The sequence below is a fragment of the Motacilla alba genome, chromosome 12 (assembly GCF_015832195.1).
Source record: "Motacilla alba alba isolate MOTALB_02 chromosome 12, Motacilla_alba_V1.0_pri, whole genome shotgun sequence".
Lineage (NCBI taxonomy): Eukaryota > Metazoa > Chordata > Aves > Passeriformes > Motacillidae > Motacilla > Motacilla alba.
In genome coordinates, this window is record NC_052027.1 from 15482768 (window position 1) to 15502915 (window position 20148).

At 44.3% G+C, this 20148-nt stretch overlaps 1 protein-coding gene across 1 annotated transcript in view; it reads right to left on the minus strand.

The window, feature by feature from the left end:
- SFMBT1 (Scm like with four mbt domains 1) overlaps positions 1 to 20148 on the minus strand; it is a 70793-nt gene that overhangs the window by 22203 nt on the left and 28442 nt on the right. Inside the window, exons 2-6 of the mRNA XM_038149114.1 lie at positions 13328 to 13489; positions 6884 to 6978; positions 2048 to 2288; positions 1586 to 1674; positions 413 to 659 (exon numbers count right to left, since the gene is read on the minus strand). Coding sequence (XP_038005042.1) covers positions 413 to 659; positions 1586 to 1674; positions 2048 to 2288; positions 6884 to 6978; positions 13328 to 13355 — 700 coding nt within the window. The 5' untranslated portion in view covers positions 13356 to 13489. The remainder of the gene's footprint in view (positions 1 to 412; positions 660 to 1585; positions 1675 to 2047; positions 2289 to 6883; positions 6979 to 13327; positions 13490 to 20148) is intronic.

Genomic DNA, 20148 nt, shown 5'->3' on the forward strand with positions numbered 1-20148 from the left:
CCCACACTTGTTCCTTCTTTTAAGATTTTCATATTTTTAAATCTAAATCAGTCCAGTAGGCTTGAGCTGCAAAAGCTCCTGCTGAGCAGTACTCCAAAACCATAAGACTTTTTCCACCCCAGGAAAACAAACATACCAAAAATAACCAAAATCACGAAGGCAATCCCTTCCTCACTTCCTTCCTTTGCACACACAGAAGGAAAGTTTTGACAGGCAAAAGCATTTAGCAGCTTTAAACAAGTGGGTGAAAAGTCTTGTAGGACTATTTGTGCCTTCACCTACATTAGGTACAGGACTTGCAGATCACACAGATTATGTGACCACCACGTGCAGCCAGAAGGTCAATTGAGAGCACTAAAGCAGCAGCCTCTACCCTCTGATCACCACATACAAGATCTGTGTTTGCAAGTACCTAAAGGTGGTTGCAGGCTGTATCCATGCTGAGCTGCCCAACCCACTTGGTGAAGGAAAGGGTCCAAGTAGAAGAGCCACTGGTCAAATTTGTCCAAATCCTCCAGGCCCTCGTATCGCAACTTGAGCCTCCCACCAACATTTTCCACCACGGTGACGATCCAGGCTTCCAGGGAGTCCCGGGTGTTCTGCAGCTCCAGTCGGGAGCCGGGTGCGATGAGATCCAAAGGATTTTTCCCTCTGTGAAGCTACAGAAAGAATACCAATTATTCTGTACAACAGAACAAAACAAATGCCATACTTCCACCTCCTTACACACATTCAGTCAGCATAAATAAAGTATGAGCACAGAAGCACAGAAATCCATGTCCCTTCCTAACACAAGCCAGAAGTGACAATGTTCAGAATCGCTGGTGTTTGTGTCAGAGCTTCTGCTCTGCCTGTAGATACAGTCACACATTTCACTGAAGTCCTCATTATCATTTTCAGAGACATTATCATTTATATATTCCAGGTTTGAAGGAAACATGAATAACCTCTTTCTAACACTGAGTCATCCAGCATACAAAGATGACTAGACAGAAACATACAGACAGAACTGTTAGCTGTAATGAAGGTGTCAAAGGCATTTTCCAAAAATCGTTATGTTCTGTACTTCACAACCAGACACTGATATAAGGTGCAGAAATTGTTTTAAGTGCAGAGCAGGGGATAAAAAATTTGGTTCTTCATTCACAAAGATGTAATTAAGTGAAACAATAATATGACAGTTAGTAAAAAAATCCCAAACAAAACAATTCCAATGAAAGGAGTTAATTGAGAAAGGAGACAACATGAAAGCCAGACAAATAAAGCATTATTTTCTTAGAGCTGTATGAAGGAGGAACAGAACAGGAAGAAGACTGAAACCTTAGGGAGTTGAAAAAGGTCTTTCTTTTGCCAGGATTAATGAACAACCCAAACCTGCAGCAACAGATATGTTTCAGGACAACACTATAAAAATTAAATACTGTAAATAGGAAACACTAGAGAGTGGAACTCTAGGGTCAACAGCATATTACAATGCTGCCTAAACTTAAAAAGGGAATTGAACTGACAATTCAAATAAGGTCCCCTTAATGATGAAGGGCAAAGCCAAAACAAAACCCAGTATGCAGCCCCTTGCAGCACTTACCCCCTCCAGCAGGTTAGCAGGGGCACTGCAGGCCCCCTTCAGCACCCGCTGAAGGAACTCCTCCTGGTCAGGTATCTTGTCCTTGATACCTAAGCAAGAGTGAAATAGAAAGACTGTGGTTTTTCCGGCCAGATGAAAATTATTCAGACAAGATGTTACCACAACTTTGCATTGCCTAATTCAAGAGTATCTGCCACACACCGGTAGCAACTTAAAACAAAGAAACAAAACAAAAAAAAAAACTTAAAGGAAATGTCTAAGCAGTAGATTTTGGTGGTGATGATTAAGATAACCACAAGCCTCTGTCATGGGATTTCAGGAAAACACAGCAGATAACCTCAGCTTGTCCCCACAGCTACAGCACCTGCACATCACAGCAGCTACACAGGCTGCCTGCCCGGCTGACACAGGACAACAGCACCTCTTGGTGTGCTCCCCTGTGTCTGCACCCAGAGCTGGTACCTTCAGGCACTTTGAGAATCTTCTTGTTCTGCTGACACCAGCCGATGGGGTGCAGGTCAGCAGTCAGGATGTCACACCAGAAGTCGGCCTTGCGGTCCTCGCCGTAGCCGTCGTAGCGCAGCAGCAGCAGCTGCCCGCACGTGGTGATGATGGTGGCAACCCAGTAGGTGTTCTGGTCAGACTTGACAGCGACTTCCAGCTTCATGCCAGGGGCAAAACCATTCTGCAAACTTGTATCCACCTGAAGAGGAAGAAGATCGTCACATTGAGCGCCTCTCAGAAGCTTTGCTGAATAACAGAGGGAATAATTTAGACAAGTTCATGAGCAAAAAAAACTCAAGCCAAATGCCACCCAGCGTCTTCAGAGAAACAGCTTTATCACATTATGGGACCCAAACTGAAATGCACACAGAATCATCATTAATGAAATCTTCTTTGCATTTCAGAGTATCTTTTCAAGCTTAAAACAGCACTGTGCCATTCATTCTTCTGCCCTGAACAATATCTTCCCCCATCACTAAAAGACTTTCCCACTCACAGCTGGGCTGGCAATCTGGGCAAAAATAAAGGCCAAACTCAGCACCACAACTTTGACATGTTGTGTTAAATGCTGTGTTGACTTGTTGACTAAATTGTGCCATCCAAGGTCTTTGGACAAAAAGCCCATTTAAAGTACATACTCGTGCCTTAGGTAACAGTACCTGTCTCTTCCACCATGCTCATCCAGGAAGTCACAAACCTGCACAAAGTGCAGAATAAGGATCTTTAAACTCTCTATGCAAGAACTTAAATAATTCTATTTGCAGCCCTATTACATAAATTGCGTGGAACACAATCAGTCTGTATTCTTTATGCTTTGACAATAATAAAGCACCAGACACTCTGTTTGTATGTCACTGTGCAGGTGACCAATGTGACTGCACAGGACTGAGACACTGAAACGGGAGACTTAAAAGAGAAGGCAACATCTTAAGTTTTTCATATCCCTAACTTCTCCTAACTCAAAACAATACCTGTTCTGCTCTCTCTATAGAATGTCCTGATCTACGCTTAATTCCAGGACCTCAGTCCTAATTAAAACTCTGACATGTCAATTCCCCATTCTCAGTTGGCTGTAACTTATGTTTTCTTTCTTTTTTAAGAGGTCCCAAGCTCCATTTCCTCTTTGAACCTACTAAAAGAAAGGCTTTCAGCATGATGCAGATGGAGCAGATATTTTCTGGGGTATTTATTCCCAGTTCTGTGCTGACAGTTCAGTAACTGCCATAGCTATTATAGTCTCATCAGCCAGCACATACTGGTTTGCTAAAAATAAAGCTTAGGGAACTACACCAGAAAGAAAAGCATATGCCTGTGTTAACTGTTCATATCCTTTGGGTTAATACCCCTCATTTAGAGAAATCTCTTCTTAAAGACCTAATCAGCAGGACCCACTACCTGCAGGCATTTTGAAGTGGTATTATAGAGGGTGTCTCTTCAGAAAGACAGGTGTCTTGCTGACAAAAAAACTTCGTGTTCTGATTCCTGAGAGAAAAGCCTCGAGCTCAACGCAGCATTTGAAGAATTGGGAAATCTGCACTGCTCCCTATACGCGATCTTTCACCAAAGCCTCACGGCAGGCAGAGCAGGTTTCAGCAGAACCAAGAGCAGCAGGAGGAGCGCTCCCCGCAGCCGGTGCCTTTGCTGAGCTCCCCGGCCCTTCCCGGGAGCTCTGCACACGGAGCCGTGCCCGCGCCCTCTCCCGGCAGCGCCGCCGGGCTGGGGAGCACCGCCAGCTCCTGCAAGGAGCCTCCCGAAGCCTGGCCAGCATGGGCACCCTCCAGAGCATCTCCTCTGGAGCAGCGGGCCAGAGAGGGCAACTGAGCTGGCCAGGAGCTGTGACTCCAGCCCCCGTGCCCCCTTCCCATCAGGAGCTGTCCCCAGGTTGTGCTACGGCACAAGCCAGAGCCAGGGATGCAGCTCAGTAGAGCCAGGGATGCAGCTCAGTTCAGGGGAGATAATGATAAGGAACAGACAAAAAGGATTTAAGAGCAGGCAAGAACACACAGCAAATAAATGTGTGCAGATGATGCTGAAGACCAACTTGATTTTCATGGTCATGCACATGTTGTAAATGGCAGAAAGGAATTTAAAAAGAGCATTCAATTCTAGAGGAAGGGTAGTTAGACTTGGGGGGGATGACAACACTGGCATTCATTACAGCTCCATTACAGTTTTTCTAAGTTCTTTTTCCTGCTACATTTTTTGCCAAACAGTCACTTTGATCTTGATATTGTTTAATTTTTAAAATGCTAACAAATTAAACACTAGAACACACTTAATTTGAGAAGTAGCTCAAGTTCTCCAATGCATCTTACTCATATTGAGGCAAAACTCTCAGAATTATTATAAGCATACAAATATAGAAAGTCACCTCTGCCATAAGCAAGTCCAGTGCTTAGCTAACACAGGCTGTGCAATCATGGATTACACTTCCTTAACCTGACCATGTATTGTCCTACAACATGAGCTAGGTATTTCTCACCCACAACTGGAGCTCACTACTTCAGTATTTAAAAGGAATCAAACTAAAACCATACAGCTCCACTTAAAAATGCATTTATATTAATTAATTAATTTATCATATACGTTCATTTGCTCTTGTGCCAATACTATTATTCAGCTCAGAATTTTCCACTCTGTTTTTTTCAGAGTAAAGCTTGTTAGCTTTCCTGATGGTGGACGATAAAAATATGTCATTTCTACAGTGAAGAAACTGGGACCACGGATGTGAGCTGAAGGGAATACAATCAGCAGCACAGGCACACCAGGGCCTGCCTGCTCGCCACTGACAGCCACTCACCTGATGCTCCCTGCAATCACACTAACCTTGTCTCAGAGCTGTCACAAAGACGGGCTGGCACTCTCCACTGGGAGGCAGTGAGGCTCTCTACTCCACCTTTTCCAACACATTACCTTCTAATGGACCACAGAAACCCCCAGCATGTGACCTTGCACTCCTGCACTCTTATTAACAGCAAGACTATGATATAAATATGCCTATCCCTCTGCCTGTCAATTCAGTGCCAGCAATAAAGAATTTTATGCCAAGCTTATTACAGAGAACATCAACACTGGTCTCTGGACAAATTCTAAGGAGCTGTGGTAGAAAATGCCCAACAGTTCCATTCTGAACGTGCAGGCATCTATTTCCACACTCATTGATGACCTCCTTGCAGAGGTCCAGGCCCCCTGACCCCCCAGGGCAGTGGGACAAAGGGGCTGGGCTTTGCCCACACCTCCTCACCACCTCCACTCTCCATCACAATGTCACCTCACCAGCAACACTGCACTGTGTTCCTCACAGGCAGGGACTAATAACAACACAAAATGTGGAGGTTTTTAAAAACCTAATTGTATTTTTATCAACCCTGGCCACAGCCACCAGACCTCAAACTTTACACAGTTGAGCTGGTGCAGGTGCAGCGAGTCTTTCAAAGTGTGTCTTCTGCTAATTAACAAAATCCAGCTACAATATTAATTCAGTTGGCCACTGCTGTAAAGCTGGCATTACAATTAATTATATAGTGTCCAAGCTATGATAGCAGGCCTCTTCAACAGAGATCCAGTGAGGTAAACAACAGCAGAGGAGACAGACCATCCCCTGTATTACTGCAAAATGCCATTGCTCTGGTTCCATGCTGTGCCCTCAGTGTCAGCTGCATGGACACCATCGCTCTTAAGCTGGCTCTAGCTACAGCCTCAGTACACCCAGGAGAAATAAAGCAAGCACAGTCCCCTCCCTTCCCTTCAGAAATGAGCTACCTGAATTTTTATTTTGAACAAAAAACTTACAATTACAGCCCAGTGTTCCAACAGCCTCTGTGAAGTCTGTATTTTCTGTGCATCTTTACTAGTAACACAACTGACATATTTTAACAGATTATTTAATAGTCTTCATTTCTCCAGGTCACCCTTGGACTCAAAATGCTTTGTGACCCTTCACAAACAGACTCCGGCTGTTTTCCTGCTGATTTAAGTTTCCTCATACTGAATGTCATGGTGTTGGACCCAAAAGCCTGAGCACCACAGGGTGTCTTCCAAGCAATGTGTCACACTCAGTCACCAGTCTGGCAGTCTGGAAGGTGCTTTTATTGTTGGACAAGAACCAACAGTTTTGGACACCAGCTCTGTACAGCTTACCTTCACTGAGAACCCTGTACAAGAAGGCAGAGTTCACATTCAGATCTCCCCCAATGGGACAGTGCTCTCCAGGACTTTACCAGCAGACATTTAAGATGTACAAGGGCAAAGACAAGGGCTTATCAAAACTTCATCCTATTCATTAAGCCTGTGATCAACAATTATCCTAATCAGTTTTCTAACTACTACAGTCAGGTGTTTGGCAGAGATGTTATTTTCTCCTTGCCTCCTTGAGGTCTGCCATTAAAGCCTTCTCTAAGAGCACATTTGAATTCTGCTGTTCAAGAGCTATTCTGCCACCAGCTTTCTAAAGCTACTCCTCCATAACAGTTGTCCAGGAGCAATCACCAAAAGAAGAAAGAAACTGGATATTTTGAGCTTCTTGAGAAAAATCAAGCTTATCTTCTGGTGCAGAAAAGACCTTAACTCCTTAGATTTCAGCATCTCTGTGTGGGGCTACTCTGTGCTACGTACAGGGACAAAGACAAGAAACAGTAATGAAAAGGTTAAATTCTGCATTTCTCTATAAAAAACATGATTCTAGTTAGTCTTCCAAATCTGAGAGCAGAGACTCATTCAAAGAAACCCTAAACACTCAGTGTTTCAAAGAAACAATGCAGGAGATGCCAAGCACAACCACGCTCCCTTACTCACATGTTTAAAAGATCCATGGGGGGCTGCAGTTGCTCCTGTTTCTTCTAGATACTCATCCCAGTTGAATTCCATTTCTTCCACACTGGAACCAGCATCTGGAAGAGAAGCCAAACACTTCTAATTCAGTGGTTTTAGGCTACTACAAACCACAGCAAAACCCACTTTGAGTACACAAGTGTGCAGTGAACACATTTCAAGAAATGGACAACACTACTTGGCCTTTCATTGCCTGTGAACAGCACTTATAAGAAGGACTTGGTCTGGAAAACAGTGAAATCCTGAGGGTTTTGGTTCAGCACAAATTTGCTTCCAATTTGTGAGAGGGAAATGTAGGCAGAAGAGCTCTGTATTTGTATCTACAAATATGAGAGACTCAGAACTCCAGGCACACTGGACTGTTGGTGTTTTAAATTAAAAACCACCCAGGAAAGAGCAGTACCACCGGTAAGAGATTTGAAAAGAAAGTCTAAAAAATCCTTTGAAATATGACTGTGCCCTTTTAAAAGTCAGACAGTATACATTTAGCTGCTCTAAAACACCAAGAGCAAGGAGGGGGGTTCAGGGTAGTTCTAAAGAAAACAACTTGAGACATAACTGATATAAAGTCCTTTCAACTTGGTCACTTTAAAAGTCCAGCTCATAAGGTGTAACAGCTTCTTTAGACCAAGAAAACCTCATAATGGGATGCATTTAAAGCGTAAATGTGCTAAAACCACTCAAACCACAGTTCAAAGCTCACTCAGGCTGTTAGGGAAGCAAGCACCTGTAACAAGCCACACTACAGATTAGTCAAATTCTCTATTATTATTGTCTGTACCCCAGCCCTGGTCTCCCCTTCAGTTCTGGCTTGCCCCCCTTCCCAGCTGCTCTCCTATTCCTATTTTCTCCAACATGTACCCACTTTGCTAAAAAGACACCAAACCAGCTCAGGGTGGATTTCAGGGCCCCTATTTAGTTCATTTTTCCTGCAGGAACACAGTGGGATGGCCAGTGAGGGTCCCAGCCCATGCAAACAGCATTTTTAACCTCAACATACGAGGTTCAGGTTCAGCAGCAAAATGGGGTGGCAGTGACAGCACACAAGAGCAGAGCTTTCATTTTCAGGCTTGGTTCCACCATCTGCCCCATAGCTGTCTATGAATGAACAACACAGCTTTCCCCCTCTCAGGACCAGGAAACCTGATACCTTGTTTATATTTGAAAACAGAGCAATCTCTGTGTATCACAAGCCCAAGGAGAGCTCAGCAAAGGTTACAGGACACTGGCATTTCCTACAGCCCGTGCCTTCCCTAGGACAGGCAGTAACTGATCTTTCCAGCAGCAGTCGTTTGAGTAGGAAACATTACACATTAAAAAAATGAATTAATTACCACCACGTGTCCTTATCAGACCCCTGGACAGGCTAACAAGCTAAGTAAGCTAAGTAAGCTCTGGGACAATTTCCAGTCTTCCAATAGAAAGGAGCAAATATTTGTCCAAAAGTCTGAGATACATTAAATAGACTAAAAACCTACAAGTGTTGAGTTTAATAGGTTCGTTTTACCTTCGGACTGATGGTTAAGCTCATCTTTGACTTTTCATTGTGACTCTAGGAGTTATCACTTCCCAAAACTTAAAAATGTATATTCAGTTAGCTGTTGTTTGCTGATGACATTATCTATTTTAAAAGAGGCTCTTATCTCTCCAGAACCCAACTTTGTCTGTTTTAAACCCACCACAGCTGGTTATTTTGGCTTTTCATAGCTCAAAAGATTCAGAGCTTGAATATCACCATCACTTTTAAAGGATAATTTTTAACTTACTGAAGAAATTACCTGGAGAAATAAATAGGAAGTTTTGTTTTGAATTTTTTTTTTTGGAAAGAAAAGGTTAAGACACAGACCACAGTTGCTTACAAATCAGGGTGGAGCCGATCAAAGCTTTGGCTGCAACCCATTCTAAGAAAAACAATTTCATTGCAAAATGTTGTGAAAATAGAATAAGATTTCAACTTATTTAAATAGAATTTTAGTTTTATATAACCATAAAACCGCTGAACTTCACAGCTCCAGAATTAACGGGAACAAACATCGTCTCTGGTCAGCCACACACAGGAGCAAATTCTAATTTTGCTCCCACTCAAAGAAAACCATCTCACCCTTCCCATCAAAAATGCCCCCGCAGCCCCGAGCAGCAGGCGCTGGCCTGCCTGGGCAGCACGGCGGCGCTGCGGGAAGGGCAGCGGAGCGGAGCGGAGCGGGCTCGGCAGCAGCGACCCGGGACAGCCAGGGAGCCCCGCACGGCCAGGCCCCAGCCCCGCCGCCATCAGATAACCGCCGAGGCCAGCTAAGCTCCTTAAATGAGCCACAGGTCACTTCACACACTGAAAGGGTCAATTAGTAACTTCTGCTGCCACTTAATTGCTACAAGGAGCTCCCAGGAAAGCCGGCTCGCCTGCTGCTCAGGAGCCCTCGCCGTGAACTGCGGCTGAAGCCAAGCCCGGCTGAGCGGCCAGGGCAGCTCCCCTGGCACCCACCGGTCACCCTCGGTCCTGCAGCCTGTCCCCACCCAGAGCGGCTCCCTCCGTGCCACCACAGCTCCCCTGGCACCCACCCTCGGTCCTGCAGCCTGTCCCCACCCAGAGCGGCTCCCTCCGTGCCACCGCAGCTCCTCTGTCACCCACCGCTCACCCCCGACCCCGCAGCCTGTCCCCACCCAGAGCGGCTCTCCCTGGGCAGGGCTGTGTGCTGACACGGGCTCAGCTGCACCCACAGCTCATCAGCACAGCCAAAAGCTCACTTAGAGACCCATTTTTCATAGGAAAAGCAAATAAAACCCACAACAAACCCAACCCAACCAACTCAAAAGCCAAAACAACCTACCTCCCCCCCTCCAAAAAAACCCCAACAAACCACAAATCCCTATCCAACACTCATGGCAAATTCAATACTCTTACCATTTTCTTTTAGGGAGTTTCCTTCGGTCAGAGGAATTTTTAAAACTTCTGCAAAAAGCACCCACAACTTTTTCTGTTCATTCCTTCTCAAAAGCTGAACCCAGCTTGTGTTCACATTTCACCAAGGTTTTACAGCTGAGGTGATCAGCCTCTCACTTCCACCACTGAGCACAGAGCTGGGGGATTTTCCTCCCTTTTGGAGGCTGCCCCAGCTGAGGTTTGTGCTCAGCCATGGTTTGAAGCATCCTGTCTGCTGCTTCTCACAAACCTGCCACAGCACCCCAGGTTATTTAGCACAGCTCCTTCTGGAGCAATGCGGAGCAGGAAAAGCTCACAGAATAAAGCTCCAAGTGAAAATGCTGTATGAGGATTCACAATGAGAGCAGTAAATTAGCTCTTTAATTGTGGCATGTGGTAGGACTACATAAACAAAGAAAAACCCCCAAAATAAGTCTCTCTTTTTCAACATCTGAATGCAGAAGCACTCCAAAGGTGCAGCAAAGGACCTGGTAAGGCTTTCAGAGTCAAAATCCAATCACTTTTCTGGTTTGATTGGCAGGACAGTGGCAGCAGAGCAGGCCCTGCTTAAATCAAACCTTTGAAATGTTTTGCTGGTATTTTTTGCAAGACCCCATTGCACAGCTCCATCCTCACAAGTCGCCAGATCCGTGGAGACCCAGGACCAGTTTAATGAAGCCACATTCCTGAGGGGCCATAACTCTGCACTGAACACCCTGATCAGTCTGAGTTCAGAATGTTCAATAAAACCTCAGACATTTACAGCAGAGGTTCTTGCTACTGTGAGAAAACTTGCAAATCAGCGTGACAGATGACAACAAGCAAAACCATATTTAATGCATTTGATTCCAAAGCACAATTTATTCATCTAATTCTGCATGAGTGTACATATTTATGCTCTCTCATTCTCCCCATATCCTTAATTGCTACAAGCCCTAAATGAATTCAGCTTTCTACTACGTGGAGACTTATTTCTCTGTATTAGACAGGATGACTGAGCAGCACGTTAGCCCAGAGGCAAAGCACAACTTTGGCAAAGGCAGGGGAAGAAGCCTGACGCAATTCCCATCTCTCTGGCATTGCCATGCAACCAGTTTGTGTCAGAAGAACTTTCAAATCAAGCTAACATTTTCTTAAGTAAAATCTGAGAAGTGTCCTACAGAGGCTCTGTAGAGAATATTCATCCACTTTGGAGGTGAGAAAATTCTCTGTATGAATATCAGCAGTTTCCTAGGCAGGTGCATCACTTCCCATTTGTGCCTGTTTCTACTGGCCTTAGTGGGAACACTCACTCTTTCTGAAAATTATCACAAATTACATCCTGCTGCTCTCTGATACATACAGGTAGAGAAAGAACACGGAATTATACCATTTGGACTGAAGAATGTAGTGAAATATTAAGGAAGTTAGCCCTTAAAAATATCTGAAATGGAAACAGTCTACACTAGGCTGTTCTCATCTTTGGATTTGAGCTAAATTCTCACTGCAAATAACTTTCATGCATTTTTAATGTGATTTAGTTGAAGACTGTCACATTGGACATTTAAGCACATCACAATTGAAGGTCTTGCAGACTTCAGTAAGGCTAACCCAAAGGTTTCTCACCCTGAAATGTATATATAGTTCAATCTGATTTTAATAACAGTTAATCTTTTTCATCTCCACCAGCTGCGAGGCCATGAATAAATAAAGACAGGTTGGAATTTCAGGAGTTGAAAAAGACTGTGACATGAATAAAAGTTGTCTTTTCTTCTCACAGCACGAGGGAGCATCACAACCAACAACCCTGAGCTCTGTCTGGGTTCTTGGACCCAGAGAGCCTGGATGTAAAACCAGAAAAACAGAGGAGAACCTCCAAAAGCTGCTGCAAATTATCAAGTGGAAGAAAATTATACCAGTCAAAAAATATGAAGGCAATGTTCCAGCAGTGGTTTGGACCGCTGTAACTCAAAAGCACTTCAGAAAGCAATATTAGAGGGCAAAACAAAACCAACGTGCTTATGCTTACACAGGTATTTGCTGGGAACTCTCTCTGAATGCAAGTAAAGCTCTCATCATTTATTGTTTGCTCTTCACAGCCTCCTGTACTCAAACCCGGCACAAAAGGATGCTCAGGGAAATAGCTGCTGAGTAATTTCAAGCCAGTATCAAACCTTTCCTCAGCTATTCAAAAGCACACAGAGAGAGAGGACTCTCTGATCTGCTACTTTTTGAGGAAGATGGAAAAATGTCAATAAAGGTTTTAAGACTGAGGGATGTGCTATCACAGCCTGTGGACACACCACTGTATGTAAACATGTAAACAACTCCTCACTCTTCTTCTCCCTTCCTTACACTCTGTGACAGAAGCCTGCAGTTTCCACTAGGCAAGGAAGAAGTATTTGCATGTGCCAGGAGAAATACTACATCCACACCCATGATGCCTTTTCTGGACTATTTCAGGATATAACATTGACAACAACTCGACTGACTTGCTGTAATTAATAATCAAAAAGCACATTTCAGCATCATAAAACAGATGATATCATTCTCCTAGAAAGCACTATAGATTAAAATTATGTTTAACATTTCTTCAGCAACAGTGACAAAAATTAGATTTCCATAAAGTAAAGGTAGAAAAATTACCAATAGTGAATTATCCTATGAGAAGAGGAGCTTGTTGGACAAGTACCAAACGAAAGTAATACTCAGATAAAATCTTGGTCCAATTGTTTACACTGATAATTACAAATTAAAATTTGCTTTGTATAAATTGTGATGGGTAGGGACCTCCTCAAAGAAAAGGGACAAGCCATGGCAGGCCAGACAGAGCAAATGGATGGTCCCGACCCCCACACTTCCAGAACTGTTTCAGAAAGCTGTTGGTATTCCCAGCCATCCCAGACTAACACTCTTTCTGGCCTGGTGTTCCAAGATGATGCAAATCCTGAGCTGATTTCTCATAATACACCATTCTGCAGGAGGTTAGGTATTGATATCACAAGCCTATCAAGGAGGACACACCAAGGCACTCCAGAAAAACAGGACAGATTACACTGGCAGCAAACAGCTTCAGTTATCTGACTTTTCCAACCAGCAGCAAAAGCTTGCCAAAGTATTAAGAAAATGATGAACACAAGGACAGAACTAGGTATTAACCACTCTGAAAGATAAATGCCTTAAAATAATAAGTCTTAACACCACCAAGCTTTTCATAAGCCCATCTCACAGTGGTACCACAGAAAGTCGCAGCTTCTTGAAAGTTGCACCAAGGTGGGCCAGATTTTGTTTCCCTTTAAGCCAGTGGTACACCCTGCTCTGATACAGAGCAGTAACAAACACGGCCATGACAGCCCCACAGCCAGAACGTAACCCAGAATCTGTGAAACTGGAGCTTCTCCCTGTGAACAGCACCAGGCACACGCACTGCGGGACACTCACTGTGCTCATCTTTCTCCCACATTGCTAAGGTTTTTAGACAAGCTGGCCAGGGAGCTGGGCTGGACTGTTACCTGCATCATACTGCTGTTCTCCATTCATCTCCACAGGAGCCCAGTGGCTGTTCCCAGCAGCCAGAAGCAGGGGGGTCCGAGGCTGTCACTGTTTGGTGGTCATGAGTCACCTCCCGCCTTCCACAGCAGCCAGGACATTCAGGAGGGGATCCTGGAAAACACCTGAAAGGAACAACTAGTAAGGAAATCTTCACGGGATTTTTAGCTACTTTTAAGACAGAATCCTAGAGTGGTTTGTGTTGGGAGAGAACTCGAAGATCATCTCCTGCCATGGGCAGGGACACCTTCCACTACCCCAGGCTGCCCAGGTCCCATCCCACCTGGCCTTGGGCATTCCAGGGATCCAGGGGCAGCCACAGCTGCTCTGAGCACCCTGTGCCAGGGCCTCACCACCCTCACAGGAAACATTTCTTCCTAATATCCAATTTACAAGCCTATTCCTATTAGCAATTAAATAATTATTTCATTATGAATGCTAGAAAATAAGTAAAAACAGCACTGAAGCAAGCCCACCAGTTCATTAGCAGTGAACCACAAGTTTTGTTTCTTTACAAAGTTCTCCACAACAGCAAAGTTGCATAGCAAAGAAGAATCTAGGTAACATGTTTCTTTAGAAATAACACACTTTGACTGACATCTTCATATAAATCAAAGAGATTAGTGGTCAGAAAACCAAGATTATTGGCTTGAAAATTCTTGTAAGAAAAAGGTAATTTCAAAAAGCCTTTGCATTCTTGTTGAATGCCGGTGAAGCACCTGTTTTATTTAAGGGAGATTCTTGAAATAATATAGAGGACTAAAAATCAGGCTGTGAAAATGAACTCACTTTGAATAACAATGCTTTATAAAAAGAAAGTCCTACACATTTGAAAAGTCTCTGATTTTGAGTTTTGTACAGCTATAGTGTCTATGCAGACTACCTGATAAACCTTAGAGGTACACAACACTGGTAGCTTCCTTCACACACAAATAAATCAGCAAACTTGAATGGAATAAAATATCCAGCAGCAGTGCTCAGTCATGTAGGAATTTCAAGTACAATCAGAACTACAGCCAACTTCAAAAATTTTCATTACATGTGAAAAAAAATTTTTTGAGACTAGCAAGAGTTATCATTAAGAGCTTCTATTGAATGGCAGCTTAATGCCACAAAAATCTACTGTGTAGAAGATACTAATAACTTCTGTTCATTACAGCTTCACAGGAATGTGTCTGCAATGGAACCCAGCTGCCAATTGCTGCTATATGCCTCTAACCTGCTCCACTCCAGCTCAGAAAGTCTGTGCTCAGCATGCAACTACAAGGTCACACATTAACTCCCACCCAGCTCTGCCTCTGTGAGAAAGGCCCTGAGAAATTCAGCACAGGCTCCACTCTCACTCTCCACTGGCTCCTCACAGTTGTTCCAGGCTCAGAGGACAAAGCAGAGCAGGGTAAGGTAACTCAAGCACATGTCCCCAGGCTATCCTCTCCCTACACAGACTGAGCTTCCATCTACTCCATCTTTTATCAAGCGATGCTGGAAGAGGATGTCACTGGCACGATGCTCAGCACGCAGAGAAGAACTAACCAACAAAACACTTTTTAATCATTAATCAAAACATGCCTTGGTAATGGCCTATCCCAAGTCTATCAGCTGTCACAGTTTTAAGCCAAAACAAAGGCAATGCTGTGAGCAAAGCACATATTCCACAAGTCTGAGGATATGCCACTGCTTTAGAATAGTGCAGCCCTGGCAAAGCATACTCAGAATTAATTGCAATTAAGCTATTTTCAGTTTATGGGATACAGTTCTCAAATAGCTTCTATAACTAAACTGTGTGATGCAACTACACTCTTCTTTTTCTCTTTATGCAACATGAGAATATTTAGGACTACTCTCCCCACCAGAACCCCAAAACAAACCCACAAAACCAAAGCCCAAGCACCAAAGAGGCTGTTGATTTAGAAGATGCCAAACACTGGCAGCTCCTGTTGAAGCTGATTGATATTCTGCCCAAGTCAAGTTGGGTTGTTACTCAGGATTTCATAAGCAGTTGTGGTGTTTTATGTACACAAAATTGAGAGCACTTGTAATTAGCACCCACCATGGCTGCTGCTTACAGTCTGGCACCCCAAAGATTATCTTTTGATAAATCTCAAGGGAAGTGGAGCACAAGTGCTGCTGGAACAGAGCTGCTTTGGAAATACTTTGGACTCTTCAGTCTCACTTCTGCATTTCAAACCTCCTTTCAGCACATGAAATATTCAGATGTTAGCAACTGGAGGCAGCATTAAAAACAGTTACAGTTCATTAAAGCCAGATGGCTCACTTGAATATGAAAAGAAATCAAACATAAGTTGGCTGTTGAATTAAAGTAAATCAGCTGGTGTCTGAGGCTTAATATCATTTTAAAACAAAGGCGCACGAGACAACGGGGACAGGAGCCACCCCTCGGGACGGAGCTCCAGCAAGGATCGGGTTTCAGCGAATTCCTTCATGTCCAGGCATCCAGTAAAATCTATTCCAAGCCGTGTCCAGCACGGAGCTGCTCCCGGCGGGCAGCAGGAAAGCTGTCCGAGCCCGGGCAGGGCAGGGCAGCAGCGAGAGCCGCTGCGCTGCGCTCCGGGGATGCGCGGCCCGGGAGCGGCTCCCCGCCTGCCTGAGGCACCGGGCCGCGGCAGCACAGGGCTCCATGTCCTCCCTGTGCCCACTCACACATTCACCCGGGCTTCTTCACCTCGAGAAACAGCAATTATGCACACACGCACTTCTTCAAAAGACTTTTTGTAACTAATTTTTCTCTAGGACTCACGGTGGGCCCGATCCTGGCGCTGCACAGGACGGGGCTCCAAGCCACAGGGCACAGACCCCCCTCAATCCTAATTCCTGATGCTGCCGTGCAAAACCCACACTTCACTTGCTCTGCTTCTATTATTGCTGCAGAAACCAGCTACTCCCACAGCCTCCGAGAAACCCACCACTCCAAGCAGCTTTTTTAAACCTCTTTCCTACTCTAACACCACTGCAGTCAATCATGACTATGGGTCTCAGCCGGCCCTTTTGCTAGGCGAAGATGAGATAGCGGCTCCAGGGGAAAGGGGGAGCACGGTGGAATCAGGATTTGTGAGCGACTGGGTACTCGCAGGCCACCCAGCTTATCGATGCACGAGCAGAGCTAAGGCAGAAATGCAGCTGCACGGCTCCTCTGCCCTGGGAGATAAGCCAGGCCTAAACCATCAGCCCTTTGGAGAACACATCTGCACAGACTGAGACTCCTCACTGACAGAACAAAGTCAAAAATGGAAAGGACCTTCTTGGATGACAAGTTGAAGTGTTTTATTAAAAAATAAATAAATAAATTCTACAGCACACAAATAATCTAATGCAATAAACTATTCGGGTAGGAGGCAACTTAATTTTAGGTTCAATTTACAACGTGTAGCACTTGATTTGTAAACATTTTTGTGAAATGCATTCCAGGTATACTGGCAAGTTTCATATCACTCTTAGTTAAGTGTCTTCAGCACAAAACAAGATATATTGTGTAAATTCCTCAACCAGAACCAAAATCAACGGTGCTGGAGAAAATTAATTTTCAAGCTATTCAGAGTGAGTTGCATTCACCATTTTGTAGCAATACACTTGCAGTCACAGAAATACCCAAACTCCCACACTGGGGTCAGTACATTTCCTTAAAACAGCCCCATCCTTTTGGGGGAAAAAGCCAGAGACTCTGGCTAAGCACTGCTGCCAGCTCTGTGGAAGGACACAGCTGATTACCTGCCACAGCAGATCAGCAACCTCCTCCATCAGGCACAATGGCAGATTTCTGCCTCCTTTGAACAAAAATCTCACCCTTGAAATCAGGGCTGAGAGAGGCACAAGCAAACAAACATTCAGAAGAGCATCTGGTGTAGGAGATCTTTAATACCTGTGAGGGAACTGTTTCAGATTCCCAGGTCAAGTGTTTGCAGGATCACTGCTGCTGCACTAGGATGAGCAGCTCATCAAACCCTACAGAGCTGCAGGATGTGGGAGACACCAGCACAGGGGTGTTTAAAGCCACCAAGGCTTTGCCCATCTCCTCTCCCCCACCTGAGGGATTTTTACCTCCAGTGACACATCGCAGGAGCAGGGTGAGCACAAACCCAGCCGCTGTCTCAGCTGCCACATGGAACACGACCCATGTTTTCTCATTCAACAATCACATCAACTCTTTTGTCAGACAGGACATGAAAAATATTTTCTTGGGAAGCAAAATATTATTGTACACACATCTACGCCTTTCCCTCTTGCTCCATCCTGCTGCCATTGTCCCTGCTGGAGCCCCTGGCAGAGGTCCTACTCCTGCAAGAAAGGGTCTCCAGAGTCCCACTTTTCATGCAAGCTCCTAGTTCTCTAAGCCTTTTAGAGTCAAAATAAGGTTTAAGGCTTTCCTTATGACTTTGTCTTCTCTTCTTTAGTCCCTACCAGCTGGAAGCCTGGATAACATTTTAGATATTTTCTAACTTTCAGTTGTGTAAACAAAATAAGTATTTCACAAGCCTTCCTAGTACCTGACTGCCCACAAACAAAAGACAATGTGGAAGATTTCTTACAATGTCCAATTTATGCTGAAATTCCAAATTTTCAAGCCATTGTAATTGCTATTCTGTGACAAGAAGAAAAAAAATCAGTTTTGGTTGTTTCTGTAGGAAAGAAAACTACCTGTCACAGAAGCCTTGGCTCAGCATTGTTAGCACACTCCATACGTTTCCAAGACCTGCAAGGTCTAGAAAGCAAGTCCCAGAAACATTATCAAAATAAAGTTTGATACCTCTATAACAAAGTAATTAAAATACTACCAATTTCATTAGTCACAGCTGCTGAAGGAATTATCCCAGCCAATGTGGAGAACAGAAACCTTTGGCTGACTTGCAGTTCTTTAAGGCATTATTTTTACACACACAAATGAAACAGTTGGTCTGTGAGAAGCAGCTTATTTGCCTGATTCTGTAAGGATTTATCAAATACAAACAAACCACTGAATCACTTTTTATGCAGGTAGAACCACCATCTACCACCAAGGTAGAACATTTCCTTTAAGTTGTCTTATCTGAACAGCAAAATTCTGCCGATACCATTGAACATGAAGATTATACATGTATATAAATGCAAATAGGAACTATCACCAGAGTTAGATTTGTTATTAAAACTTACTATAACTTCTCTCCCACCTGTGCTGCAATCTCTACTCACAGACCAGCAGCCCTGACAACTCCCTGCTGCTGCCATTAATTCTGTTTTAGCAGAAGAGAACTCAGGTTCATCCATTCCATTGCAGCAGCAACGCTGAGACTCCTCAAAGAGAAGTGCATTAAAAGAACACACCTTCTGTTCTTAACCTCCCAAAGAAATTCTTGTAAGATGTAAAAAGGGGCAAAGAACATGCTGAGGAGGATCCAGGCCATTGCCAACATCAGCAGGCCAGGCTTCCAGAGTTGTGTGGCTCTGGAATACACCTCACACTCTCCACATGGAGGCAACCACAAGCAAGCAGCCTGCAGAGGATGCAGCCTGCACCATGGCACTGCAATGCAACAGGAAAGATATTATTTCTATTCCAAGGGTTCACTCAAAATAAAAGGCCTGTGTTTGTGACTGCTCCCCTGCACTGACCCAATCTGACCCATCAAGGTGGGCAGAACCAGCAGAGGCTGCTCTGTGCACACTGAACCAGTGAGCCCCACAGTTATTTACAGGGTTGAACACTGCTGTCCTCCGTGCACAGACACCTCCAGGACTCAGACTGGTGTCCCAGCACTCCCACAGCAGCACCCCAGCTGTGCTCCTGGCCCCTCCTTGCCTGCAGGGACAGGGTGGCTGTGTCTCCAGGACAGGGCAGGGGGACGCTGCACCAGGGAACCAGAGCCCCTCACGTCAGGTTAAATACAGCAAGTGCTGGCATTGCAATAAAAAAATAAACAGGAACTTCACAGCAAATTGAAAGGTTACAGCATGGCAGTCCTTTCTGCCTTGAACATGTGGAGATGTCTGTGAATGCACATTTTATTAGCATAAAAATATTTACCAGAGAAAAAGAGTATCTATTTGGACACAAAATGGGACCAGTGCTCATACCTTTAACTCCATCTTTCATTAGAGCTACTGTACATCACAGAAAAAAAAAAAGAACCATAACCCATTTAGCAAAATTTTGCCGATACCATATGTGATGCTCATCTTTTCCACTTAGATTAGGTCAGTTAATGTCTGTTTTCCAACCCCAACCCCTGCCTGAAGTCCAGTGGCTTCCAGGATTTGACTCAGAGCCTGGATCTGCCTGACCATCCAGGTAACACACCTAGAACTGGAAGCCTGGTTAATGAATCTTGAAACACACAGGTCCAGCTCAACAAATTACAGGACTGACTTTACAACCCGCGCTGTGCTACCCAGCCAGTAAAGCAATTTCCATGGGACTGCAGGTTGAGTCCAGGTGAGAATGTAACAGTCACAGCTCTATTCCCAGCTAATTTCAATGCCACTGGACAGAGAGAGCATTGACTTGACAGGGGAATAACACACAATAGGGCATCCCAAAAAGTTCCCTTATGTTTGTAAGAGGTTGCAAATAGGAGCTGTTAAATACAGTTTGCCTCAAACTGTTTAGTTTGTTTAGTTTGCCTCAAACTAATCAAACTGTTTAAGATAGTCAGGAGTTCTGGTTTTTTTAAATGCAAAATCTTCAGCATTATTCTGCTCTCTTCATCTACTTTCATGGCATGCAGACTACAAGCACGTTGAGGGTTATGGGCCACATAAAGAAACCACACAGAACAGATTGCTCTATTTTCAT